Raw genomic sequence first — 27,230 nt, 5'->3', positions numbered from 1 at the left:
AAAAATTAATGTTTCGCGCAACATGGAGATTCACAACTTGTTAATTTCGTTGAAAATCAGTATATCTTACCTGTCTTTCATATCATAGCATTCAGACATTTCCGTTTTAACGCATTTATTTCCATTAATACCTCCCACAAACGGCTAAAACAAATGTTTTTTTTTTGCGTTGCTTACATACGTACATTTTTATAATCTGTATCTAATAAAAAGAGTTAGGTTGTGATATGTTTTAAAAAGACAACAAGAAATGTATTGAATTAGTACAATAATATAATTTACACATAATATTTGTACACATATTCTGTTAATTTGATACGCTTTCAAATCGAATGAAAAAATACGCTGCTGTCATACATAAAATCCGCCGAATTTTCTCATAACACCTTTTGAGGATACGCCACGTGGTAAATAGTCTAGTTTTAAATTTAATATGTGTCTATATGTCAAAATACACTAGTTAGTTTACAATAGTGTAGCCCACAATCTTCGGTGAACCGAAAATATTGGTATTATGCATTTTGTCAATATTACGTTAGTCCAATACAAAACAATTATTCACTTTGGCATTTCCAAAGGACTAGATTCTACCTACCCGTCATCGGAATATAAGTGTACATCTAACCTATGCCACAAGTGGACCACAAACAGAAAAAATTTCGAAATAAGGAGTGTTTTCGAAAAGTTTTTCTAAGCTACTCACTTGTGTATTTACATAACGTGTCTGTCAAATGGTTCTCATTCTATACTTACTCGATCTTTGCTGTTTTGCTGTTGTAATCGGACAAATTCGACTGTTTTAGTGATTTACACTTGTGGAAACAGGTTTCCTACATAAATGATAGCATTCGAGAGAAAAAATGTAAATTATACGACAAAATCCTATCTAGCTACTAGTGAACTAAGTAAAACGCATTAAAATCAGGTCATGTTTGCCCATTTCGTTTGGCTTGATATTTGGGAATATTCCTTCTGCTCCGGTGATATATTTCACCTAATCGGAGACGAAAGGCCGAGTCCCGGTCATTCCTGTAAGTGATTTAAGCAATCTTCTCGCCCTTTAAAGTCTAAACTCATGGCATCGCTCGTCCTTGGTTACCATGCTCCTCTCCCCGCCTTACTGACTATTTAATCCATCTGATCTGGATAGCGAAGTCTTCTAAAATTATCACAAGAAGTTGGCATTCGTGTGTTCAATGGCGCTTTGTCGGCGTCACATGTAGGAGGGCGAGGACTTGCGCGATCTCGAGCGTGGCTTCGAAGGACTCTTTAGGCTGTGGCGCGAGCTGCTCCGCGGCTTGAAGCCGCGATCGTTCCACGGCTCCGAGACCCGTCCGAACCAGTGTATCAAATCCATAACCTCCAGCTGAAAGGATGGTGCATTAATGTGATGCTAGTTTATTCGTCCATTCATATCCATGTGCTCACCTGAAGTGTTTGCGGCAATTCCTTGAATATTTCACACTTGGTCAGTTGCGCATGTTGCGAGAGAAAAGAAAGACATTTCGACTTTAAAGCGGTGGCCATATAGCGATCGGCTATTCCCAGTAGGCAGACCACGGAGTCCTCGTCAATGAGAGAGTATAGGGTGTTTTCACACAATTCCTGTTCGACGTACACATATTTGCTATAGTACTTAAGAGTGCTGGAGTAGCCATCTCTTACCTTAAGATCATCTATAGAGTATCGATCTGCCAGGAGCATAAGCTCGCACACCTGTTCGGCACCAACTGTACGATCAATAGGAGCGCCGTAGAGATAGAGGAGCAGGCGCCGGAAGATCACGGGTGAGGTGTCCGTGATGATGACCTTCCGGTTGATCGACTCCTGCATGCCCGACATCAGGGCCTTCTTGAACCACTCACAGCGAGCGGCAACGATCACCCGATGTGCCTTGAAGCTGTGCACCTGCAGGACTTTTGCTGCCGGCTCAGCGGTTTCAGGGACCGCTTCAGTTCCGCCTCCTGCCTTGGCAGCACCAGGCGTGGGTGCGTATGTGTGAACCTCGAACTCCATGTCGGCCAGCTGGGTGGAGTGCAGCAGGCGTAGGGCGTTCTTCGAGAGATTGCTGCTGGCGGCTATGGGTGGCTCACAGAGGTGCCGAATGAGGTTTAACTGAAGGCAAAATCACGATCGTTAGTCAGATACCAGTTTGAGATATAGCAATCATAGTATTACCTTAATGCTATTATAATCATAGTATTGTTTGCGATCCAGATACATGGCATCCTTCTCGCTCAGGCCCTGATTTAGGTTGTTCTCGTGATCAGCCATTTTTAGATTGTTCGACAGCATGCAAGTGTCGTCCAGCAATCCCAGCTCAATCACGGACTGAGTGAACTCCTGTTTGCGCACCAGCATGCAGATCTGACTGATGGCGTCCCGCAGGGCGTCCTTGTGGTCCAGTAGCTTGGCAATGACGCCATTCTGCAAAGTATTAAGAGCATGAACTGGATATCTTAGCCATCCAAGTGGACTAGGTAGCTTACGATCTGACTGGTGGCCAGCTTGAAGCAGAACTTGAACTCCTTCCAGCCCAGCTTGTCGTCCAGTCGATCGGACAGGTTCTCCACGATGAAGATGTAAGCGGGAATGTCCATAATCAGTTGCTCGAGGTTCTGGTTGATTGTGCTGCTTTTGCTCAGGAAATCCATTTCGCAGAACGTAGTCCTGCAATGATTTAGAGATCATAAGATGGTTATCCCAACCATGGTCCACGGTTACCCACTTCTTGTCCTTGATTATTTCGAGCGCCGCCACAATCCTGCCGTAAATGTCGCGCATTTTCCGCACCTCGTACATGTAGAGCACAAACTTCAGGTCGTTTTCCGCCGAACTTAGGCGCTGCTTGTCCGAGAGATTATCGTAGAGCGTTAGACCCACTGGAGCACCGCGACGAGGACGTGGCGAGGGTTCGCCTCCATCGGCAATCTGCAGTTGCATGACAATAGCATCTTCCGCCTGTTGTTGTTGTAGGGGCAGATCCAAGTGGGAGCATTTAAGGTCCTGTTGGGGGGGAAATAGTTATTACTGCTTAGGCAACTCCTGCTAATCCCAAGCCCAACTCACCTTACACATGATTTCCAGTGAGTTTTTGATTTCCTCTATCACAGCGGTCAATACAAATAAGGTTGATTCGATCTGTTGGATAGAATGGATTAGATATCTGGCCTGGCAGCTGTGCCCTCCTAACTCACTTCAGGTACTAGGTAATTAACCAGCTCGGCTTTCTCGTCCACACTCAGACCCACAAAGACTCCGAGTACGTTCTGCAGCAGCTGCTGAACTTGCGACATGAAGATGGGAATGCGGGTGCGGATGTACTTGACGATTTCGTTCTTCTGATATCGCGTCATGTGAGCGGCATCCGTAATGAAGATATTGCAGAACTGTAGCACCTTGGCGCAGCCTAAAAAGATGCACACTCTTATAGAACCTGGATAACTGATATCCCAGTGACTCACTCACCTATGGCACACTCGCGCAAGGCATCCTGAAAGGTGGCATAGAGTTGCGCCGGATCGCGGGTTATGTTCCCGGGATTGATGCACTGTATGACCCGATTGAGAATGCCGTGCAGATCCATTGTAACATTGACCACAACTAAAAGTAATCCGTAAGGAGTTACGCCGATATACACCGGATTATAGGCTCTGTAATGCTTACACTTCTTGAGTCGTATCAGCCGCAGGTACTTGCGTGTCGGCTCCACCAGCTTGGTAAGCGATGGCTGCAGTTCCGCGAAGCTGATAAGCTTCTCGCACACATCCTCGTCCAGGTCCGGAAGCAGGGACTCCGTGTACAGCCAGTGCAGGATGGGGCCCAGCAGGAAGTTGGGCAGATTGCACAGCACGCCCACGGGCGTCAGCGGCGACGATGGCGGCGTGTCCATGGAGCTGGGAAAAGGCGAGGGACTCCGGGCACGGTACGGCGATAGTGGTGGCCTCCGGATGCTGCAGATGGCCAGACCAGTGGTCGGCGGCATGGGCGTCGGCGTTGGCTGCAGCATCAGGTCCTGGCAGAAGTTAAAGATGTTCTTGCAGTGCGACTGCGATGTCTCCAGGTGCGAATCCGAATGCGAAGTGGGCGGCAGGCGATACATACCGCCACCGCCACCGCCGCCACATTCGAGGCTCAGCAGACCCGTGGTCCTGACCACCGACTCCGAGTCCCCGGCGTTGCCGTTACTCAGGCAATTGAAGCTGCTGCTGAACTGATGCACGCGCTGGGCGCCCAAGCCGGACGAGGGCATGCTCTGAAAGTCGCACGGCGGCTGCAGGTAAATGGGCGAGAGATTCAGCCGCGGCAGGGACTTCTCATGCCCATCGTCGTTGGCCGCCGGCGCCACGGAGATCCGTATGGGATTCGGGGTGTTCGGACCACTGTGGCAGGACCTGGTCGCAGGACGAGCGGCAGCCGATGAGGGGGCACTGTTCACGCACATGCTGCAATCGAAGCCATTGAGCCGCAGTATGGAGGCGTGCAGGGCGTACTCCAGGCCACTGGAGCTCTTCACCATCACGTCGCTGAAGTAGGACTCCTGCAGGGCCTCGCCGAAGCTTAGTTGCTTCTCCTGACCAGCGGCTTGGTTGTCCTGCAGGCGCTTGCACTCCACGGCATACCAGTTCTCGCAGCTGAGCACCAGCGTATCAGTCGGCGTTAAGGTGTTGGTCTGCGTATGGGAAAGGTCAAAGGTTAACCAAAGGGCTCTGCAGAAGGTGCACATATGTATGTATGTAGTACTCACGCTAAACTCGATGCTGTGGCCGGCAAAGGCGCCGAAGACCAGGCGCGGATTGATCTCGTGGACATCGAAGGTCTCGCAGCTGAAGAGAACACTGGCCGATTCGCAGAAGGTGCCGCAGTCTTTGGATTCCGGTAGCGGGCTGACCAGGTCGTTGTACCACGTAATGTCACTGGTGTCATCCAGGCGGAACTTGATGCTGTGTCGGAGAATATTAGGATGACTCTACGCTTCTTCAGGATTAGCTTACCCCTCTAGACCGGACAGCTCCCGCTTTCCCTCGAACGTGCAGCAGACAATCTGAGGTTTTTGGAGTGGGTGTATATGTTAGATGGCTGGAACCGATTCAGGTAGTTGGGAAGTAACGAAGCAACTCACCTCCCAGGTGCCCAGGAAAGTGTGCACCAGTGCCATGTCGGTTTCTTAGTGTCCCGTTTGGAGTTGCCTAATCTCGCGTAGAGCCATGTATCCTGGCCAAGTCAGTGTATCCGTGTGTGTGGGTGTGCTTTTGTCCTGCGGTGTGGAACTGCAGTTTACCCAGCACCAGCGGCGACCAATTTGCATGCTCCGCTCCTTGGATGCGGCCAGGAGTCGTGACCACTGTCCACTTTTTCCTTTTCCTGCCTCTAGAAGGGACCTCTTCTGGATACGGTTATCGATGTGCGAGCGTGCATGTGTATGTATTTGTTGTTGCCAATAACTGTAACTGCGCTGCCGCTGTTGCTGCTTGCTCCGCTACTCCGCCGCCAGGACTCTCTGCAAGGAAACCAGCGAGTCCTCGCGCTCTCGCTGGCGCTCTCGTTCGCTCTTCTCCCGGCTGTTCGTGTCCGCATCCTGGCGTGAGCAGCAGCTGACAAAGCTCCGGAAAAGGGGGAAAAGCTCCGGGAAATGCGGAAAATCACCGTGGTTGGTTATGTATGACAATGCCACCCACGTTCGGCGAGCTTTCTATTTACTCGTCCATGAAATGTTTGGGCAAACACAACGCACGAAACTCATGACGTTGGACAGGAAACCCATTTGCCGTCACTTATTTTCACACAGCATTCGGTGTCACTCAAAAAAATAATTACAAAAGAGTTGGTCCTAAACAAATCATGAACATAAGTTGAAGATATTTTTATCAAATACTAAATATTATATAATATACCCCATATCTCATGTTTATAAGGGATCAAAATATGACATCTTTCTAAGGTTAAAATTAAGGAACCCATATAAAAACATATTTAACTTTTAAGAACAAGGAAAACATTTATTTTGGCGCATTGGACTAAAATTACTTTTCGAGCTTGAAAATACATTGCAAACATAAACAGTGTAAAAATGGCATTCGAAACGTAATAAAACTCAGTTTATAAATTTAAAATTTATCACTGCACGCTTTTTGAATACATTTGAATTTAACGCTCAATATAGCATATATAATATGGAATATAATTTATTATTAATTTTTAAACAATTTGCTATTTGTTCACTTGTAAAGAATGCAAGCACTTTTTCTTCGTTTTAAAGGCATTTGTTAATCGAGTCGAGAGTATAAAACTTTTGTACAAATTGTTAGTTAAATGGAACGTTGCAGTTTAAATAATACCAAAAAAAGTTGAAAAAATATGGCTGATTTTGTTTGTAAGGCTCCTCCAACTCGGGCGCTAGAAGTCCAGGAAGGCATCGATGGCACACTGATTGGTCAGCTGGTCGAACTGCCTGTCCTCGTAGATACGGATTCCATCCCTGGCTATAATCTCCCGCGGCGAGAGCTGCAAATGGCAATTTAAAGACTATTCCATGGCATGGTTAACTGAATGTGACTTACACTTAGCAGCTGCTTGGAGCTCAGGTTGTAGTCCTTGTAGATGGCAATCCTCTGGAGCGCCATCACACTGCGGATACGCTGGCGCGGCTCAATGGTGAGCAGCTTGCGCAGCACATCCCTGCCCTCGTGGGTGAGCTGCTGCACCTCCTCCGGCAGGAAGTCCTCGCTGTCGCCGTCACTGTCCTGCAGGCAGCCGTTGATCTGGGCAATGGATGGGGCATTGGACAGGCCGTCCTCGGGCTCCACACTCTCCCGCCGTCGCAGCAGGTGACGTTTGATGTTGGGCGACTGCAATTAGGATTATAATACCCATTAATAGTGAATCCTTTTCACTAGAGCATACTTTTCAGCGACGCTGGAAATTAGCCAAGTCGCAAACCCTCATGCAAAATATATCTGCCAAGTTATACAGGTATATATAGCTATATAGATAAGCAACTAGAACCCATCCATGTGTCTCTGATTTCTGATTTCAAACCACCAAGTCTGCAAGATATCATGGGTAGTCACCAAAGCGATGAGCCATACTCCTCTGTGTATCTTCTCCGCCTGTCAGCTATTCCAAAAAATAACAATTAGCGTCCGGTGCCAACACGATCAACCGAACAATGCTAATGGTGAATGGTGACGCCCTGAATCATATCTAAATAACCAAACAATTTGCCACAGACACATGAACACGCAAATACGCAAATCACAAACGTCAGCTTATTGACAGAGCCAGCTAACCACATGGCTCTGGGTTTTTTCTTTTTGCCATGGAACTCAATAAGCTGGAGTAAACATAAGCATATCTCTGGGCCTCATTATTTTTGTTACAAATTCTTCCAGGAAATCAATAGCTACGAAAACACGATCAATGAACAGGTAAAAGGGCTAAGTAACCCACCCGCCATGTAATCGATCTATAATAGTGGAGTCTGAAATGAGATAAATGTTATTTTATCCAATTTCTTAATTTTCTAACTTATTACATATGTTTCATTTAAAAAGTAACAAATAAACTAACAAGAACTAAGAAAAATCCAATGGCTAAACTGTAAAATGTGTGCCAGTTAGTCTGAAGAGCTAAGAAAAAGATCGGGGTCACCACTAAGTACCATGTTCCAATTACAGAACCAATATACCTAATATAATACTATAAAATTAAAATTTTCTACATAGGCTAATAGCGCAAACCATCATAATAAAATGGAACTTAAATAATGAATATTCTGGAACTTTTAAACCAATTTCAGCATCACTTCTAGGTCTCTATTTCAGTCAATCTCTGCAATGAGCTTGCAAAAGATGCTGCAATTATGTCGATTACAATGAGATAAACGACGTTGGAAATCAGAAATCTGAAGTCTGCGATCTGCGATCTGAGATCTGGATACCCGACTTGGATAAGATCCGTGTCTAAGATCGGCTGTGCCTAACTAGCCCGGCAAAGCTCAGATCGGCTCCACGAGCGCTAATGCATGCAAATTGGATTCAATTAGCGCGCTACTACTTCTAAAATAGAAATAGACAATTTTTGTCGAGTTGATGGATGCTGCTGTTGCTGGACCCATTGTCGTTGTCGCCATGGAGAGTGCTGTAATACTCGCACTCTCACTTGCCGGGTACGTTCCAGATCTGCGGTCACATGGAGGGAATCATGGGGAAACCCGGTGGCAAATGTCAGATCGACGGGCGAATACCCCACATGTCAACTCAAAAATGGCACTTTCTAGATGCTCGTAGGGATTGGGATAGATGTATCCAAGCATGTCACATTTGGAACACCAGTACACCGGCATAGTACCATTGATATGTCGAGCCTCGGTTCGATCAACCACATTTATGGAACAAAATATACAGCAAACTCCCCATTGAATAGCTAAATTCATGCAAATTTAATTTGACAAACGCAATTGTCATGTAAAAGCCACTTACTTACTGACACTGACTAGCTGCTAATTACACGGGCTGCACTTGAATACTCGCACATATGGCATGGGTATAGTAGATGGCTCATGGAGGATGACTGTGGTCCGGGTTCGAGCAATGCACGCACTTGAACTTAACATGCACTGCCGACCGGAGAAGTGGCCACCTCTCGGGCATGACCCAAAAATGGCATTCACGATGGGAGACGGCGACTGCTGGCACTTTCACGGCGGAAAAGCGCAGGTGGCATTCGGGAAATGTCAGCGAATGGCCCCTTAGTCATCCAGATTCATTCCCAGACTCAAGGTGATCGTTGGCCGGGCACATAGCATACAAGCAAATGAATGTGCACATATGTGTGTATCGGTGGATAAAAGTCCAACTTAGGATGCATTGAGTGGTGGCCTAATGCCGAGAGATTTCGAAAGGTTTGACCTGCATTTGGAGCAACAAATTAAGCTTAATCAATGCGGCTGCGACCGCCAACTGACAAACAGCGAAATGTTGACAAAGTGAAACAGTTTGGGCTGTGCTTAGCTTAGAAAAATTAAATTAAATCACAGACGAGCGAGTCGCGGCTGGGCGACGAGAGGAGGAGAGGTAATGATCATCGGTGGATCGGGGTAGATCTGGATCTAGAGCGCGGGTGGAGCAGGGCGGCTGGTACTGCGACTGACCATGCTGACCATGCCACCTTCCTGGTTCGTTGATTCGAAAACAAGTTGCGAAATGAGATGAGTCGAGCGCTCCACTGATTCTGCTCTGGTTCCCGCAGACGCTGGCGATCTCCGTCCGTTCATATTATATCTGCTTTATCGCTGGCAATGTGACGCATGGTAATTGTAATTGCCGGCACGTGAGCTGGACGCTGGCCTGGCCGCCACCAGCTGTCACTCCATCGGAACTACACTACAATGGGAATTAGAAGCATTCCCAATCCAAATGCCTATCCACGCAAAGTCACTCCTAATTACACTTCAAATTGCTTTTAATGGGGTAAACCGTTCGATCACCGAAGAAGCTTTAGTTGGATTCAAGTCCAAGTTGGATGGCTGGCTGACCACTACCCATTAACAATAGTTCAATCAATCAAGTACACAATACACCAATTACATACATGCCTCACATTCTTTCTCTCCGTGTATTCAAATCAGCTCGAATTGGCCAAACTGGATCATAGAATCACACACAGATTGGCCCTGGCCCAGTCATGGGTTGCCGGAGACCATCTTCCGTTTGAACTACCATAGGTCATCAACCGCCTTCCTTCTCCGGCTGCCATTCGCTCGGTTGGCCAATTATCGTCGCGACAAAGTTTAGTGCGAGCAAAAAGCTTGATAGTGATTATTATTTTTATATTTCCCAGAATTAATGTCCAGAGATAATTGTCTTAATCGACTGTACATCGCATATTGCACAGTCAGCCAAAAGCCCAAAGCCAAACCCCAAACGAAAAGGAAGCCGCCAAGAACGGATTGACAATACTGAAGTGCGCAGCAGCAAAAACCGAAAACAATCTGCAAGATTTCGGATTTCGAATGGCCATTGCGGCTTTACGAGTGCTCAGTTGGCCGATGAGTGGTGGCCTCCACCGAGCAGACCTAAACAAACGCGCCAGGAAGTGCTCTTCGATCTGGCCAAGATGTGTGGCAAGTCGACGAGTTGGCTCAAAATCCATGGCGTAATAGGTTGCTCAATCGCCAGATTCGAGATGTATTTATTTAAATGCACATGCGCATCCATATCTAGCCAAAGATATCCACTGCGATCGCCTGCAGAAGAACCACATGGCCACATGGTCATGATGGGATGGGGATGGGGATGGGCCCTTTTCAATTACAGTCATTAAAATGCGTGTCTACTTTAATTACAAATTTCAAAACAGAAAAGGCGAACGTCGCGCAGAGGTGGATAAAAGTGCGCATAGATTTTGCAGTTTTTCCCCTGGGGGAATGTCCATCGTCCATGTCCATCGTCCATCTACCAGTCCAGTCTCTAGTATCCACTAGCCACCACTGCCAGGCACTGTCCACTGTCATTGTCCACCAGTTGGACAGGCTGGACGGGCTGGACAGGCGGTGTATTATGCGACAATGACCTCTTTTCCGTGCTTAGGACATTCAAGGCCAATAACAAAGAGTTATGTATCCATGAGATACAAAGGCGACTCGGCCGCTGTTCTGCAGTTTTGCAGCTCTGAAGCTCTGCTCGCAGGTCTAGTACTGGGATGTGTATATGCACACGTACATACATATGATGTACATATGTATGTGCCTCGCTGTGGATGTGGCATGCAGCCAGCACTGGGCAACAAGGTGGCCCAAGTTGGATGTGCAGATTTTGGCCGAGCCACAGAACCAAGCCGGGAAACTAAGCCCCTGCTGCCCGGTGTAATTACCTTTGCCAGGATGATAATGATAATGATGATGGTAATGCTCCTGCCTCGCGATCTATGCTAGTTCTCCCTTTCGCTTTTGTGTTGACGACCAGGACAATGTTGATGTTGATTGCAACGCATGTGCATTTTATATTATACTCGTATGTATGATAGCCGACCGAGCACATCGTGGCCATTCCCCGCAGTTTCCCCCTGCGATTCCGCCGATCATCCAATCTTAAAAGGCTTTACTCCACTCCAAGCAAGTCCATATCCATGGCCAATGCCCAAGTCGTGTCCGCAGCGCACAAATTTATTGCATTCGCTGCTCCGCAAAGAGCCTGCAGAAAATCTACGTCCAGAAGAGGTGCCCTTTTGCGGGCTGCGCAAATATTTATGCAAGTCAAGAGCATAAAAATGTCGCAAGAAAATGAGAAGACCAGTGCAGCCATTAACTGACCACTTGGCCCAGCAGGCAAGTGCTTGTGCATCCTGCCCTCCACCTCTAAGGCGCCGCATTCCCACCTCTTCAGAGCGGACGACACGCGAGGAGGATCGGCAGCCATCCCACAGAGCAGTGCCCATTCCCGAGCCCGGCCAATTTTCCACCATCTCCTCCAGCTCAGCGCCAAAAAGTTGCATTTGATTTGGCGCTGGTATGGGTATGGGCTCCGCAAGAGGTTTCTCCATACAGATACCCTAAACTGCAGAAGTTACTTAGTTAGTAATACCCATATTTAACTAGAAAAATCTATATCTCAGAGATTTGCCAGAATTGGGATGGATTCAAATCTTTAAGAGTTCCTTAAGCTGATGAAGTATCGTATTTCTCATAGATCATAGATCATCATGCGACCTTATCTTATTAAAAGAAAGGGTATCACTATTTCGGCGTACCCTAGGCAATCTCACATTTTTTAATAGCATCGCCTACTTTGGCTGGAACTCAGTGGTTCAGGTTTTCTTCTAACTTGGTTGTCCTCCAGCAGAGCTGAGGTTTTTTTTAGATCGGGCAATTAAATGTCTGGTGGGGGGATATTCTGAACTGAGTATATATGTTTGCATATAGATACATACATATATACAAGGACTTGCAAAGTGCCATGGCAAACCTGAGCTAATAGAAGCTCTTATTAGACTCGTAAAAGTGCGATTTAAATCCAAGCTAAGTTTAGACTATTAGCACGGTAGTCACACCATTAGAATACGTCATCTTTTGCCATGAACACACAGTTCGCATAGTCAGAGTTGTTGTTCCTCAGCCGTTCATCCATGGAAATCATTGAGCAACTTAATAATTGCAATTATGCATGATTTTTCTAAACGCAAATATCTAAAGATTATGAGATTCATTTTCGTGACGAGATCTACGAGATCAACAGAACTATCTACACCGCGATCGACCTTCAAAATTGGCCAACGACTGGTGTTGGTGGGTCGGTCGTAAAGGTTTTCGGGTTCTGGGTATTTGGGTATTTGGGTTAGCCATCCATCGGTTTTGCATACACTTTACAAGTTCCTAGGTACGCAACAACGTGGCCAATCCTGCCTAAATATAGATTCCAAAAAAACAGGTAGACAGCCGAGGCCAGATAATCCATGGGCCCATAAAACCCAAAACCGTACCGAACCCAAACGGGTCGTAAATAAACAGATGGGTCGCGTTCAAATATTTTTTGGACAGCCGACTTAATGTGGCTTTCCCTCGTTTATCTCGCCCATCTCGGTTACTATCTCGCACCATTAGTATCATCATCGTGTGCATTCTGAAATCAGACTCTTTCCAAATCCAATCAGAGCACGTTTAACTTAAGAGCTCTTCTCCCAGAACTTTTCCGCTAAACGATTGTCCGACCTTAGAGACGTCGACGCAATAGTATCTTCTGCTCGCATAAGGCACTTCGTTTCCATGGGTGCACACTCGAAGAGAAAAGAATCAAATGATATTAGATGCCCCATAATTTGATGTACGAACTAAGGGAAATCTTCAAGCCATTGGGCTATAAATGAATAAGGGTCTGAATAATACATATATTATCATACGATGTCAAATGATCTCCATTCGAATCTGGAGTATATTTCATGATCTATCTACGCATTACGATCGAAATCACTGGCTTTGATTGGATTTTTTCGGGTGTACGACAAGCATTATGTGGCATTTAGTGGCCCAATTTGGAGGAGGCGAAGAAGTCGTGGATGCGGACTTTCATAAGCGACAACTACGGATTGGGCAATTTAGCGCACCCACGAGCGTGTAATATCACTTTCTGGCGGGGAAGTGGAACTTTCCACCGATCCAAACGCATCTATCCTTTTTGGAGCTCATGCGTACTATACATACACCTTATATTTTATCTGGTGGCAGTCTATAAAAAGAATCGGCAGGCCTGTTTGGAGCTGCCCCAAGGCATTTATCATTCTAAGATAATCAACGATCGGAAACCCCCTGCTTTGATTATGTTAATGATGTTCCTCGGCGGGATCGAATGCAGCCTGGTATGGGTATGGGTATGGGTATGGGTATTGGTATGGGTATGGGTATGGTTATGGTCTGGTTTGGTCCTCTTCTGGCCACTGGCTTAGTTCGTCTTTGGCTCGATTGCTAAAGTTCTTGGTGGTGCTGGTTGCTGGTGCTGGTGGAACTAGCAGGCATGCTGGCCCCCATGCCCCCTAATCCCGTCTCGTGCCCAAGTAGATACCGGTTTCTTTTTTCGCCAGGCCAACTCCTCTGCCGCCTCCGAGCAAGCTGGCGAGCAAGCAACCCCGCCAATTGCATTGAACCACAATTAAGCATTTTTCTTTGGCCCTGGCTGATTGCTGATATTATCATCGTACCAACTGCATTTGAAAATCGTGCTGCGTTTAATGACGCTTATGGCAATCGATCAGCGCAGGGCGGGCGGGCAGCCAGCGATCCTGGCTAGTTCGATTTTATAAATAGATCCTACCAACAGTTGCCAGTTACCAGGTACCACGTATCTGCGGTCTGCCAAAGAAGTCTCTGCAGAAGACTTACAAATTGCATTCGCTTTAAAAATAGACAGCGCGCAGTGAACAATTTGCCGTCTATTTATGGAGAAAGGGTTCTGGATGGGAGATGGTCATGGCATTGGGATTGGGGATGGGGTTCTGCAGTGCTGGAGCTCTTTCGTTCCCGGCTTAGAACGCCGAACTAAAAATATCCATATCCACGGGATCCTTGCGACTTGCGACTCTCACGTACGCATTCCCGCTGCCCCATCCTCTAAAGATTCTGCCTGCTGCGTGCTGCGGCTGCTGCTGTTGTTGCTGCTGCTTATGCTGCTGCTGCTGCTACCGCCGCTGCTGCGACGTTCGTGCCTAGCACGCTGTCTATGGCCATACCGCCGATGCTCTGCCGACGTCGACTTCGGGCGTTCGTGATCCGGCGACGAGTGTATATAAACGCCCCGGCGCGCTGGCATCCACTCAAAGTGTTTCTTGAAACTGACCGGTGAGAACACGCGGCAGGCCAGGCCAGCAGCGCAGTGGATTAAGAATATATATATACATATACATAAACCACACGAATCCCACCTACATATCACACACATATATATATTTTTTTTAACAAAAATCTACCTTTTTTTTTAACTCTGTGCGTTGTGTGTTCTGTTGCAGGGCGCGAAACGAAATCCCAGAATATTCTCAAACGAAAATTGCAAAACCGCAAATTGTTAACAAATAAGTGTATCTGTGAGATACGCAGTGCCAAAGCAAACACAGTTTCTAAACCGACGTTAGCCGCTTCAATCAAAAGGTGAGTGCTGGCCAAGGCCAAGGTATCGAAACGGGTGGAATCCTTGTTGCAAGTAACGGAGCCTGCCTTATCTGCATCGGTGGCGGGTCATCGAAGTGGCCAAATGGGTGAACCAACCGATTGGGTTTCGCAAATCACCGCCAGCGTCTCTTAACGAGTTTCGATTGCCAAGTCTTGGCGACGACGTACATATGTACCTAGATGCAGTTTTGGCCAACAAGAGCCGCTCGTAAATTATAAAGATCGTATCTTTGGGTGGGAGCGGGCATGGGGTAACCATGGCTTCTCGACCAGACAGACACACGTTGCGTAACACCCACGAAATAATGGCCAGTAATGGCCAATAGTTGAATAGTCGTGTGCAGCCATACAGCACAATACACGACCAAATATCATTCGGGCCCATTCAAATGCACATTGTTTATGGGTGCCGGGCTCAAGAACCCCATTAGATTTGAATTCGAACCGTTATATCTGATATTTTTCTTTCAATAAATTAGGGTTTATCGATGGCCATTAAACGGCCGAATTAATTAGCATAAGGAAATGAGCAGATGGCCAAATTTGCAAGTCAGTCGTTATCAGATGGTCCGAGATGGTCAGTTTTGAAAACTTAAGTGATCACCGTTTAAGTGCCGCATTTGAATAATTAAACGCTTTCAATGTGGACCAGCCGGTGGCGGGAGAAAGGAGGCAGCATCATTAGGTGCACAGGCAGCCAGTAGCCAGTGGGATGCCAGTGGGATGCCAGCAGGACTGGCAGACCACCGGGTCTACGAACTGCCGACGACGACAGGCAATTTCAATTCAGAGGTAGAATTTCATTTAATCGAATTACAAAAGAACCAAACGAAACGTAATTCCGCGGAAGACGAAACGATGATTGGGGAATTTAAAGCGGAATAGAAAGTCCGGACCACATTCAAAAAAAATTCTCAGTGAGGGTCATTGTGCAGCGGATTGCTTTGTGGGTTCTAAATTAAAGTCCCCCGTCTGTTGTTTCCTTTCCAGAATGAAGTGCCAACTGCTTTTCGTGGCCACCGTGTGCCTGGCCAGCGTTTGGGCGCTTCCCGTGCCCGACGAGGAGGTGGCCATCCAGCCGGACAGCGGTACCAAGGCCGAGCTCCTGACCAAGACCGTGCTGCCCACCGCCGTTGAGCCTGCTCCCTTGAAGCCCGAGGCCGAGAAGCCGGCAGAGACCAAGACCATCGAAGCCAAGGCCGCCGTTCCAGAGCAGCCCGCACCCATCACTCCTGCCGCCGAGCCAGCCAAGGAGATCAACAGCGTGGAGCTCAAGTCGAGCGCGCCGGACGTAGAGACCGCCCCAGCTATTCCCGAGAAGAAGACCCTGCCCGAGGAGGTCAAGCCCGCCCAGGAGAACGCTCCCGTTGAGGCCGAGAAGAAGCAGGAGAAGACTGCCCGCACGGAGGCGGAACCCGCTGTCGAGGCTCAGCCCCAGGCCACCAAGGCCATTGAACAGGCCCCCGAAGCCCCAGCCGCCAATGCCGAGGTGCAGAAGCAAGTTGTCGACGAGGTCAAGCCCCAGGAGCCCAAGATCGATGCCAAGTCCGCCGAGGAGCCAGCGATTCCCGCCGTAGTTGCCGCCGAGAAAGAGACACCCGTGCCCGAGCAGCCCGCCCGCCAGGAGAGGATCAACGAAATCGAGCAGAAGGATGCCAAGAAGGACGCTGCTGTTCCCGAGGAGCCAGCCAAGGCCGCTGAAGCCACACCCACCGCCGCCCCTGAAGCCCCCAAGTCAGACTCCAACATCCAGGTGATTGCTCCCGAGAAGAAGTCCATCGAGTCATCCCCCGCTGCTGCGGCTGCTTCTCCTGCCGCCCAGGCTGCCCAGGCCAAGTCCGGTGAGGCCCCCAAGCCAGTTGACCAGCAGAAGAGCACCGAAACCGTTGCCGAGTCCGTTCCCGTCCTAAAGACCAATGCCCCACTTGCTCCGGCCGGTGCCACCAAGGTGACGGAGGCTGTCAAGGAGCAGGAGAAGGAACAGCCTGCCGCTGATACCGCTGCCAAGGCCCTGCCAGAACAGAAGAAGACGGAGGAGACAGCAGCACCAGAGCCAGCCGCCGCCGCTGCCCCTGCTGCCGTGCCCGAGGCCAAGAAGATCGACGAAGCACCAGCTGCCGAGCCCGTGGTCAAGGGCGAGGAGGCCATTGCCAAGCCCATTGCCCAGGCACCGTCGGCCGAGCCCAAAAAGTCGTCGGAGGAAAAGTCCGACAAGTCCGAGTCCAAGGTCGATGAGTCCTCGGAGTCCAAGGAGTCGGAGGAGAGCAGCGAATCGAAGGAGAACTAGGAATAGTAAGAGCTTTACATCTACCACCTTGCCTTAACCAACTCAACTCCAACTCAACACCGCACCGCACCACCCGCACCAACACCAGCACCACCAACCCTACCGACCATCGCACCACTGCTACGCCTTGGCAGCGTCTTAATATTACGATCGTAGTTAGTGGTATCCTTAGTTGTAAATGGAGCAGAACGAAATGACACACACAAAAGCATACGATGAACATGAAGGGCAGGACTGTGGAGAAGAGGATGGCGTTCTGCCCCAGGATCAATAGAACCGAGTGGATCGGAAGGTAACCACGCGTAGGCATAACAATTCAACACACAACAAACAGGACAAACCGCTAAGATGGCATAAAGTAATACTTATAATTATAATTTAATAAATGTAATCTTAATTAAATCTTAGTCATTGCAAGACAACCACCCGGTACCCGCCCGCCCCAAGAAAAAACTCCTAGATCAGCCTACCCATGACCAAACCAAGACCGCGATCAAGACCAAGTCCTTTCCAAAAATAGCACCCAGAACGAAGCCAGCACTCGATGAGTATCGCCTATGATACATTATAAATGAGAAAACCTTTTTTTTTATTTGAGTTCTAACATAATGAAACTACATTTAATAACGATAGTGTTATAACGTATATATGAGAAGAAGTATATATGCTTTTATATAGACTGAGAAAATTCTTAAATAAAAATCGAAAAACTAAAATGCGTCGAATACTATCTGGGGATTTTGATTCCAACCTGGGCTAGGCGATGGGAAACATCTAATCCTGAACATCAAACAGATAAATACCGACTTTGAATTGGATAGACAACACCTGATTATATAGAGCTCTCATTCTGACGGCGAGGCCAATTATAAACGCTCGGATTATAGAGCTTCATTGCGGACTGGTGGCCAACACACCGAGTATTCCCCACTGATGCAATGCAGCAAACCAGTTCCCCAGTTCCAGATCCAGCTAAGACTGCACTATGGATGTTAGTACTACGGCTATTGCGTCGGAAAACAAATCGGTTCGCCGAGATGGCGCATGCTCGCATTCTGAATGGTTATTACCGATTGAATTACCCACTGCCGGATTTGGTCGCTTACCTTCTGCGTCAGCATCTGACAGGCAATAACGCCCAAGGCCCACCAGTCCACCGCATGGCCATAAGGTTCCCCGCACAGAATCTCCGGGGCTGTAACGATACGAGAGGGGGAGAACGTTTTACCCACCCGCAAACAAATGGTGCAGAGGCAATGGTCTGTTCGGCGCGCCGAATTTGGATGATACGTATAAACGGGTATACGGACATGGGGTGCGCTATACGGACAAAACAAACGGACAGCTTGGGTAACTGAGAGCGGAGACATGGCTGGTCGATGTGATTGATTGGATGGATTATTGGGATACTGCTCGCAAAAAGGCCAATTACATTTCTACTTTGAACGTGTGCTTCAAAGGATTTATTCCGCTTAAATCGATTTTACAATATTAGTTAAGTCGTAAAGTACATTTATCGATTACTTTTATAGCTTGGACATATAGATAAACATTGATTTACATACATACATGTCTACATATTGGATATCCATGGGTACATGGAGTCCGTACTATAGTTTAATCACTACAAGTACAATCACAATCTTTTATACATACATTTCTACCGCCTCACCGCTACTTGCCTCGATCTAAACATAAGGTTTTAGATGGTTTCTGAATTCGTAAATGGTTGCTTTTCTTCTGTTCAGCTCGGTTCTTCTCTCGCACACCGTGTACAATTTCATAGCTTGCATCGTTTTCGTTATTTACATTGGCGATTAAGATATAATTAACAAAGTATATTCGCTCGGCTGACAGCTAACTGCTTGCTAGTGGAGCTCAAAGCTTGTTTTTGGAACGTTTTGCATGGATGATGAAGGGGATATAGCTTATACATTTGGTGGGATCTGGATAGCTAATGGCTATCTACATCTATGCAAATCTCCCTCCTGCTTTTAAATCCTGCCGAGGACATGTAAGTCCAGCATGCTCGTGGGTTAAGCGGTGGTCAATGGAACCTAGTGAATATCTAAAGCAATGATAACAACTAAAAGTATTAAGGCAGAACAATTAAGACGAAGCCTATATGTTAAACGATCTAGTTCAGCAGGGACGTGTCATATGCCATAAATAATTATTCACTTCGCGTTTCATCCTATCACCCTTGTCTATGACCCAACCTTGGTCATGGGCAACGAAACACCAGGCGTAGAAGATTGAAAAAAAAAAGAATATACTAATAAATTAACTCGCGAGAAACTAAGTAGTGGCCACCAAAACTACACAATGATGGGAGGATTTGCGTTCCCCCGCCAGCCCGTCACATTGCGAGCGTTTCTTTGATGATCTTCTTCATGGCGTTACCCATGGAGGGAGCAGCCGAGCCCGAGGTGGAGTAGTCAAACTTAAACAAATACGGCTGCACGTCCGGAAAGGATGTGTCGAAGATCAGGTCCAGTTCGCTCTGGCTGGGCGTCTTGGGCACGTAGTCGTGCCGATTCATCAGCTCGGTGATGTATATGACCTTTTCGGTCAGGAGATCGGAGACATTCTCGCGGCACAGCTGCCTCTCATCCTCGTTTTCGTGCTTGATCAGATCCAGGTGCACGGTCCACACCTCCCATGGGATCGACTCCTGCGGGAAGGGCCAGCGGTTCTTCTTTTTCTGGAAGAACTCCAGGCTGATCTGGCCGGAGCCACAGCTCTCGTTGGAGCGCAGCTTCTCGCTGAACGAGTTGATGGCCCGCTTCACCTTGTGTGTCAAGCTGTCCGAGGTGCAGCACACGTAGGTGAAGTCGATGAAGTTGCAATCGACGTCCGTGTAGCCGACCGTGCCAATCGAATACTGGGCGTCGCCCGTGTACATATACTTGCCCAGGCAGCGGTGGAAGAGGACGGTGTGAAAGATGGTGGCCACCGCCTCGTCCACCTGACGACCCTCCATGGTCAGATCAAAAACCTGCGAACGCGCGTTCATTGCGATAACTTCTACGGCTTGAGTTTGAGATTGGGTTTACGTTTGTGTGTTGCCTATATACAGTGTTACGTCGGTATTGTGACTTTGGTTCCCTTGTTCCCTTACTATCGCCTGACGGCTATGTTATGCCTCTTGAGTCTGATCTTTGTTCTCTGATTATGTTTACTGGCTCACCAGTAATGTTTATAGTTCAATAACCTATCTCATTAAATGTACATAGTTTTTTAGCTTAAATAGTAGTATCCTAGAGTAACAGGGAGTTATATATGCTCTATTTTCCTATACTGCTCTGTTCCCTTTTTCTGCTAAGTTACTTTGCTGGGCTTTCTTTACGAAAATACCTTTGAACGATTTGGATTGCGATGGATCGGCGCGCCTCTTAACAGCTAAATCTATTACTTAGGTGTTTGTATGTTTAAGTTGGATTAGATCGTACCCATGTATTTGAAAGTGCCACACATGGTGCGCGTGTTTGCCCCCAGTTTGAGCCACTTGCTAAGGCCGAAGTCGGTTAGCTTTATGTGAAACTGTTCAGTTAGCAGGATGTTCTCCGGCTTCGCATCACGATATATAATCCCAGCGTTGTGGAGAAAATCTAAAAACAGCGCACGTGAGATTATGGTTAGCTGGCCTAAGACCTCTTCTACTCACCTAAGGCAAGTGCTATCTCGCCAATGTACAAGCGAACCAGATCAATGGAGAAGTGAGTTATTTTCGAGAACAACTCGCCGTTGGGTACGTACTCCGATACTGCAGTGGATTAGAGTATTTAGTATACACATAAAATCGTTAGTATAGTTTTATCTCAACGCACGAATATGGAGGTTGTGGCGGTTTTGCCACAGATCTATTTGCTTCACGATAAACGGATGATGGCCGCAAACCTTCTGAATGTCCGCCTCGTCCTTAATCTGCCGTACGCTGTTGTCTTCTATGAGCTGTATAAAAAAAGTAGGGGAGTTACTTTATCTCTGCCAGTACCCGAACAGAATGCTTAACAACCTTTGATTTCTTCAGCACCTTCAGGGCGTAGCACTGACTGTTGTCACTCTTGCTAGACACCTTGAAGACCACGCCGAAGGCTCCCTTGGCCACCAAATGATCGATACAGTACAGATCGTTCTTGCTGGACTCCTTAAAGTGCGAGTTGAAGATTGAGTTGGTCAGAGGTCGGTGCCACTGAGTCTTGCCACGACGAGAGCCATGAAGTGAGGTCAAGCTGCAAGGAAGAGTTGGCATATTATTTATGGAAACTTAAGGGGCGGTCAATGCGATTCTACCTCTTTCGCGTGGCCTTGTTTCGATGGCGAAATGAGTTGCGGGCACCGGAGAAGCTCCAGTTGAGTCGTCCTCCGCTAAGGCTGCCAAGACTCCAGGTGGAAAGCTGTTGCTGAAACAAGACAGATCATTAGGTTTTGGTGTTCAGTACACAATTCTCGCCCTTCACTGCTATCTATCCCTTGTGTATGTACATTTGTGTGTAAGTTATTTATATATTGAACACGCGGCGGACTGCCTGTCTACTGAATGACCAGTGCTGAAGCCAAAAAACGGCCTGAAACGGGCTCAGCGGATTTATTACGGCTTACCTGCGTCGCTTTCAACGGTTATCCCAGCCCTTTCCACCGGAAAAATAAGCTAATGAATTCGCAGAACACTTTCTAGCAATCTATGAATTTCTACGGAGGCGTAGGAGATGGTTCTGCGATGTTCACTGGGCGACGACACGTGCGTTATGGCCTGTGAATATTTGCAAACAAACAACGCCACCGATGATCGAACAGCTGGGAACGGAACGCAGAAGAGAGCGAGAGAGCGAATCGACTATACAGTGGTGTCCACCGAGAGTGAAGATCTGTTTTCAGTATTCACTATGACACATTCTTGGAAAAATATTCCGTTTTTTACATTAAATTGCTGATTTGTAGTCAAAGTAATAACGCCATTTTGGGCCAAACCGAGTAATACAGTGAATTTAAAATGGTTTTCCTACTAAGTAATTTTAAAACGAACGTGTTGTTTTAAAACATATTTTTCAGTCAATTAGTTTGAAAAATGATGGAGTTATGAGCTTCTTGTGTACATATGTTTTTATCTCTTAATATGGATTTCTGATGTGAAAAATATTTAATAAACTACTACTGAGAACTAAATACGTTTTCGCCATGCAAAGTCTTATCTCATTTTCTCAACGCTTTTGCAAAAGCCGTACCAATATGCTGGCCCGCGCCTGTGGCCAGCGTTTCTTTGCATGAGGGTCACCATTCCATTCCGTATGGCTACACACACGCGTATGGAGCATAATGTTCACATCTGTAGATCTGGATCTCCGCGTGGGCTGTGCGATCCTCAGATTCATACAGCGAAAACAGAGGGGGGAGCAAAACGCGCGGATTTGATAAGGGGGCGCCAGAATTTGCGCAGCGGGAGGCTCAATTGGCATGGCCATGAAAGTCGTATGCGAATGCGGAAATACTTGGGGCATTTGAAAAGTGCGGAAAAGAGCGCCCACACACGTGCTGCCTGTGGGGCGGCGGGAGGAAGAGGGCGTTTTGTGGGGGTCAGGGGTCAAAAGCCGCAACGTAATTGAATGGGGAAAACGCGAACCCAGCACCCATTAATGTCATTAATGACGCAGTATTTATTCGCGCTGACGAGGGCAAACATGGCCAACAAAGTGTACATATGTAAGTACGAATGTATGTTTATATGCGCCTATGTGGGTTGCCTTATCAGCCCGTCCTCCATATATACCACAACGTCCACCCACCACCCACTCCACTTGCACCTTTTCTTACTCATTACCTGCTGTGATTGTACAGGCTGTTCCTCCTCGCCCGGAGGATGCGACTGTGCTGGCTGGTTGGTTTGGGCCTGGAACTGGATCCTCCTGCTGCTCGGTTGCTCCTGCTCCTGTTGCGGCTGTTGTTGCTGCTGCTGCTCCTGATGCAGCTCCTCCTGGTGGTAGTGGTGATCGCTGGCTGTGGCGCCTAGTTCCGCTGCGCCTTGTGGCCACTGGGATGTCCTTCTGCTTCTGCTTGCATTACGCGGTTGCGAGTTGCCCATCAAAAGCTCCACTCGTCCCAATCAATTCCCGTTGTTTCTGTTTCCTTGTCGTCCGCTTGTTGTTTACACACACACACCGAACACCACCACACTCCACTCGTTCCACTGGAATTGCGCAATCACTGTTCGTGTGCGTGCGTGTGTGTGTGAGGGGCAGCCGAAAAATCGCAGTAAAAAGCGCGCACTTCGCAGCCGGGGTAGGTAAAATTCTAATATAAATATTTGGTAGCTAAGGCTGGATCTATTTTGCTGTTTTTTCTGTGTGTTGCTTTTGTTGTTGTGCAGGTAGCAGTGTGACCAGACGTGGGCAAACAGTTAAGCGCGAATGTTCTCGGTTGTACGAAGGGGCACACTGCGAATAAGTGATGAGTAATGTCAGTGGATTTTTATCCATTATGTTCTCTAAGGGTGGTAACAGAATTTACAGCTATCGATGCCAGTTCTCAGAATTTGCAAGACCTCAATCTTCTACAAACTAATATTAAGACATGCAAAAACTGTTTTTGTAAGTGAAAAAATAGTTTATTAGTATTATTCGTATATTTGTATTCATACATTAGTGCTAGTATATTACTGTTTCTTTTTTACATTTTATTTCCAGCATCACGAAAATGTTTATAACCGATAGTTGCTATCGATAGTGCTGGGCGATAGTTCGCCACCCAAAGTGTCACCAGTGAAACGCCAGTTCTTTATTTTTACGAACGTTGCTCGAGGAGTCAGGATAATTTGAATCTGGTTGTTTTCAGTTCACACCTAGCTTAGGAAAGGGTGTGAAAAGCGTACATTGGGAGCCATGGACATCGATATGAGTCTGGACGAGATTATAGAGCGGAAGCGCGGGCAACGCGGCTATCGTCCCATCGACAGAAAGTTGTAAGTGCATTTACAGGACAGCCGAAAAAATGGAGTGGCACTCAATGTGTTTTCTATTGCAGCAATGCGAACTTCTCCAAGCCGCGCCAGCTGCTGAACAAGCCTTTTTTCAAGCCATCGGTCGCTCGAGGATCTCACTCTGATCCGCCGGCAAAGCGGACCTTCGATGCCAGGAACAAGATCGCCGCGAAGACACGGGCCAAGATAGCCGATGCCCGGGATCTGATCAACAAGAGCATGCGCGACTCGGGCATCGATGCCCGACAGCTACTGGAGCGAAAGAAGGTCCGTTCGGCGCCCCCAATACTTATTGATGCAGAAGAGGAGTCGTTTGAGCCATCACATCGCGCACGCGGAAAGGGAGTGCACATCGGTCAGTTTGGTCACCGCCTTATTAGCATGTCAAACCATGCGGACGGCACCATTCAGGCGAAATGGGACTCAGACGACGATGTCGTGGGACTGGGTAACCACATGTTGTCCGGCTTGCATCGAACCTTTAACCCCATGTCAAATAAGCCGGGCCAACCCTTTGCTCCACGGCGCTATATTGATCTTGATAATATGCAGGACCTGGAGGATGGTTAGTTAGTGCCTTTCTTTGCCAAGCCGTTCCTAAAAAGCTCTTCTACTTTCAGAGGAAATATCTCGAACATTGCACTTAGGGCAGAGGAAGCAAGCGTTGCCACACTACTCCACTGGTGGCCTCGACCTGAACCGCGGCAACGACGTGGAGATGTCCATGGCTCCACTCAATAACAAAATAGATACAAATCCATTCTCCATTTACGAGGCGGCCCGCAATCGCATTGAGCGTCCTTTGCTGACCACCCGACTCGTAGTTGGACGCGCAGATTCCACCAATGAGCCTCTCGAGCGCCGCCACCGCGACACAGCAAACACAAGTAAACTCCCAGAATCCGTGCGGTCTCGTCTGTTTGTCGGTAAGAAGGATCCTCGCATTTCTCATGGGATCTACGCCAACGAGAACCGGAGAAGGGCCGTTGGTCGCGGTGGTGGTAGTGATAGCGATAGCGGTAGTGATGGTGATGGTAATGCAGCTGCTCCATCGAAGAACAAGCGCCGTTCGCCATCCCCATTGTCGCTGGGTACGTCGACCAGCAAGGGTGGATATCGCCTGCTGGTGAGCAATCTGCATACTAACGTGACCACTGCGGATATTCGCGAGCTTTTTAGCGACATCGGCCCAGTGTACGACGCTCGTGTGGTGCGTCCCGGCACCGCCGAAGTTATTTACAAGTCACTGGAACACGCCGAGAAGGCCGTAGATACCTATCACCATCGTCAGTTCGATGACCAGCCAATGCACTGTGTGCTCGTCAATCCGCACTCCTCCCGCCGCTCGGTGCACAAGGCCAGGTGAGTGATATGCTTTAAAGATGTCAAGCAGTATTGTTCAACGTTCTCGTCCGTAGCTCTCGCACCGTGACCACCAACTCGTCTGGCGTGGAGGTGGACATCGATGCACTTCACTCGGTACTCTTCCGGGACCGCTAGGAAGCGCGAGGCAGCGCCCGGGACTAAGAGGCAACTAGATCATTCTTCATTTCTCATCATTTTCATCATCTCCGTAGTATTAAGTTCAACAATGTATACCATCTTCATTTTGGAGCTTATCAAATTCGAACCGATCCACCCGGCGTATGTTCAGTAAACCAGACTAGTTTCTTTACTATAGAAACTTGAATAGACAAGAACAGTTTTTTTTTTATTTTCTAATTTGAATTCTGGCATATCTGTCCACTTTAGTATTTAGTATCAAGTGAGCAAAATTTTTGTCTTATCAAAGAAATTCAGCAGTCCCACTATATACACATGGCATCGAAAATGATTTTACAACCGCTTCTGAAATTTGGTATTGAAAACTTTTCTTGAACCATTTTTGAATCCCTAATGCCACTACGGATGATACGAAAAATAAGAGGACCCAGTAATTGTCCAATTGCTTGTATAATATTTCATAAAATGTACAGTTTTTAAATTTCATAAAATTAATTAATAATAATTAAAGAGAAAGGAGCAGTTGGGTAAGCAGTTAAGAGTTGCAAAAAAAAATGTATATATAAAGTAACTTGGAGGCCGCTTAGTTATCCCGGATGCCCGTTCCGTAGTTGGCGCCGCCGGCACGGTTCAGTGCCTCACGGAAGAGCTCAATGTCCAGCTCGGCCTCCACTCCCGCCTGAAGTTCCACGGCAAAATTCTGCAAATAATAAAAAATAATGCAAATAATTCCCAGCTAGCGGAACTTTAGTAATAACTCGAATAAACAAAAACAGATTTGACTGTAAATTTATATTGTGGACTTTTGATGAATTTATTATATATTTCTCATCAGAAATTAATCGGAATTGGATGAATCTGGCGAATCTGATTTATTTAAATTGTTTTCGAAATTAATCGAAACGGTTTTTTTAATCAACGGTTTTATCAAAATTGAATTATTTGCAACTAGTGTTAGAAGTTTACGACATAGCCGTTATATACAAGTTAACGCAAGTTGCACTTGCATGAGGGTTCTCGGCACTCGCTGCCGCATACCTCACCTTGATATGACAACCAACATGCTGTGGTTCTCCAAATAATAGTCAAGATAGTTAAGAGGGTTCGAGTTTACGATTAGCTTTATTTTAAGATTCAGTTCGTGATCTGCTAGCGGTTCCGTTATGTGTCCGTTCGAGACTGGCTCCTCTTCTCCCGTCCCGCTGCTTTTATATACGCTTCCCCCGTTGACCCCTCTACCCCACCCTGAGTGCGACCAACGGCACTTGTTCCGAATGCACACATACACAAACATGTTACTAGACAGGCCCCGAGTCGCCTGCTGACGGGGCCCGAAAACACGAGAGCCGAGCGCTGGTGAGACCTGACGAAGGGCGCAAGAAGAGGGTTCGTAACTTACATATACGAATCCGATGAAACAAGTAATCCGTTCATAACATATATCATATGAAATTCGTGGGAAATTGTAAATAAGGGTGTAATTGTTGGTTGGAATGTCCAGTATTTGTCTTTTTACTATATCCTACTCTGATCGAATCAATTCTATAGTTTGATTTAGTTTTTTTCTCGAAATAAGTTCTGTTGTAATGACATGATTACCATTTTTCTGTAAGACTGCTCATAAAACTAGTTAATTACCTAGTAATCCTTTCAGATTCCATTCCAAAAAGCTGGCGGTTCTTTAAAATTGTACCAAATACCAATTCTTTTAAAACGAGGGCTCTCTCTTTGCGGGCTTATTTGACATTTCACCTAAAAAGTACAACAGACTTTACAGTTGGTCGAAGTTGGATATAATTCTGAAAATATTA

The 27,230-nt window shown here is 47.1% G+C and overlaps 5 protein-coding genes and 1 long non-coding RNA gene across 8 annotated transcripts; 2 read left to right on the top strand and 4 right to left on the bottom strand.

The window, feature by feature from the left end:
- Positions 1-226: 226 nt before the first annotated feature.
- On the bottom strand, positions 227-5,512 carry LOC6726383. The gene is made up of 13 exons (XM_039296875.2): positions 5,123-5,512; positions 4,995-5,044; positions 4,748-4,943; positions 3,667-4,672; positions 3,469-3,603; positions 3,198-3,409; positions 3,070-3,141; positions 2,729-3,006; positions 2,490-2,670; positions 2,179-2,427; positions 1,666-2,115; positions 1,429-1,605; positions 227-1,366 (listed from the first exon to the last, which is right to left on the bottom strand). The coding sequence occupies exons 1-13, from the start codon at positions 5,156-5,158 to the stop codon at positions 1,214-1,216; spliced, it is 3,195 nt and encodes a 1,064-aa protein (XP_039152809.1). The 5' UTR covers positions 5,159-5,512; the 3' UTR covers positions 227-1,213.
- A 582-nt stretch (positions 5,513-6,094) lies between these two features.
- Positions 6,095-23,362, bottom strand: LOC6726380 (serine/threonine-protein kinase S6KL). 2 transcript variants are annotated; one of them, XM_016174156.3, is made up of 9 exons: positions 22,762-23,362; positions 21,237-21,340; positions 20,959-21,175; positions 20,771-20,894; positions 20,608-20,706; positions 20,393-20,551; positions 18,047-18,135; positions 6,561-6,848; positions 6,095-6,504 (listed from the first exon to the last, which is right to left on the bottom strand). In XM_016174156.3, exons 1-9 carry the CDS (start codon positions 23,020-23,022, stop codon positions 6,397-6,399), a joined length of 1,449 nt encoding a protein of 482 aa, XP_016039948.1. In that variant the 5' UTR covers positions 23,023-23,362; the 3' UTR covers positions 6,095-6,396. The 2 variants fall into 2 exon arrangements, with proteins under 2 accessions (XP_016039948.1, XP_016039951.1); XM_016174159.3 differs by having other exon boundaries at positions 21,237-21,346; positions 22,762-23,361.
- Positions 14,219-17,656, top strand: LOC6726381 (protein bangles and beads). Of its 2 annotated transcripts, XR_005544669.2 has the most exons (4): positions 14,219-14,326; positions 14,494-14,632; positions 15,644-17,298; positions 17,349-17,656. XR_005544669.2 is itself a non-coding variant. In XM_016172379.3 (3 exons), the coding sequence occupies exon 3, from the start codon at positions 15,645-15,647 to the stop codon at positions 16,938-16,940; it is 1,296 nt and encodes a 431-aa protein (XP_016039953.2). In that variant the 5' UTR covers positions 14,219-14,326; positions 14,494-14,632; position 15,644; the 3' UTR covers positions 16,941-17,656. The 2 variants fall into 2 exon arrangements, 1 of the variants encoding a protein (XP_016039953.2); XM_016172379.3 differs by having other exon boundaries at positions 15,644-17,656.
- LOC27208236 (autophagy-related protein 101) lies at positions 18,369-20,386 on the bottom strand. The gene has a single exon (XM_016183841.1). The coding sequence runs from the start codon at positions 19,954-19,956 to the stop codon at positions 19,300-19,302; it is 657 nt and encodes a 218-aa protein (XP_016039952.1). The 5' UTR covers positions 19,957-20,386; the 3' UTR covers positions 18,369-19,299.
- Positions 23,363-23,666: 304 nt separating the features above from the next.
- On the top strand, positions 23,667-25,616 carry LOC27207183. The gene is made up of 4 exons (XM_039297765.2): positions 23,667-23,898; positions 23,961-24,481; positions 24,537-25,278; positions 25,335-25,616. Exons 1-4 carry the CDS (start codon positions 23,819-23,821, stop codon positions 25,414-25,416), a joined length of 1,425 nt encoding a protein of 474 aa, XP_039153699.1. The 5' UTR covers positions 23,667-23,818; the 3' UTR covers positions 25,417-25,616.
- Positions 25,617-25,850: 234 nt separating this feature from the next.
- Positions 25,851-27,051, bottom strand: LOC123327373. The gene is made up of 2 exons (XR_006542110.1): positions 26,463-27,051; positions 25,851-26,119 (listed from the first exon to the last, which is right to left on the bottom strand). It is a non-coding gene; the product is annotated as an uncharacterized LOC123327373 (long non-coding RNA).
- Positions 27,052-27,230: the final 179 nt, after the last annotated feature.

Source organism: Drosophila simulans, chromosome X, assembly GCF_016746395.2.
Source record: "Drosophila simulans strain w501 chromosome X, Prin_Dsim_3.1, whole genome shotgun sequence".
Lineage (NCBI taxonomy): Eukaryota > Metazoa > Arthropoda > Insecta > Diptera > Drosophilidae > Drosophila > Drosophila simulans.
The sequence above is the reverse complement of the archived record's forward strand: the minus strand, read 5'-3'. Positions and strand labels throughout refer to the sequence as shown.

Bases quoted from the DNA above. Each gene is read 5' to 3' on its own strand.
- LOC6726383 (XM_039296875.2), bottom strand. From the start codon at position 5,158: ATGGCACTGGTGCACACTTTCCTGGGCACCTGGGAG. The intron at 5,045-5,122 runs GTGAGTTGCTTC...CAAAAACCTCAG, and splicing joins CTTTCCTGGGCACCTGGGAG to ATTGTCTGCTGCACGTTCGA. The intron at 2,428-2,489 runs GTAAGCTACCTA...AATACTTTGCAG, and splicing joins AGCTGGCCACCAGTCAGATC to AATGGCGTCATTGCCAAGCT.
- LOC6726381 (XM_016172379.3), top strand. From the start codon at position 15,645: ATGAAGTGCCAACTGCTTTTCGTGGCCACCGTGTGCCTGGCCAGCGTT.
- LOC27208236 (XM_016183841.1), bottom strand. From the start codon at position 19,956: ATGAACGCGCGTTCGCAGGTTTTTGATCTGACCATGGAGGGTCGTCAG.
- LOC6726380 (XM_016174159.3), bottom strand. From the start codon at position 23,022: ATGGGCAACTCGCAACCGCGTAATGCAAGCAGAAGCAGAAGGACATCC. The intron at 20,552-20,607 runs GTGAGTAGAAGA...CGCTGTTTTTAG, and splicing joins CGAGATAGCACTTGCCTTAG to ATTTTCTCCACAACGCTGGG. The intron at 18,136-20,392 runs GTACGATCTAAT...GTATCGTTACAG, and splicing joins TGGCACTTTCAAATACATGG to CCCCGGAGATTCTGTGCGGG.
- LOC27207183 (XM_039297765.2), top strand. From the start codon at position 23,819: ATGGACATCGATATGAGTCTGGACGAGATTATAGAGCGGAAGCGCGGG. The intron at 23,899-23,960 runs GTAAGTGCATTT...TTTCTATTGCAG, and splicing joins CGTCCCATCGACAGAAAGTT to CAATGCGAACTTCTCCAAGC. The intron at 25,279-25,334 runs GTGAGTGATATG...TCTCGTCCGTAG, and splicing joins CGCTCGGTGCACAAGGCCAG to CTCTCGCACCGTGACCACCA.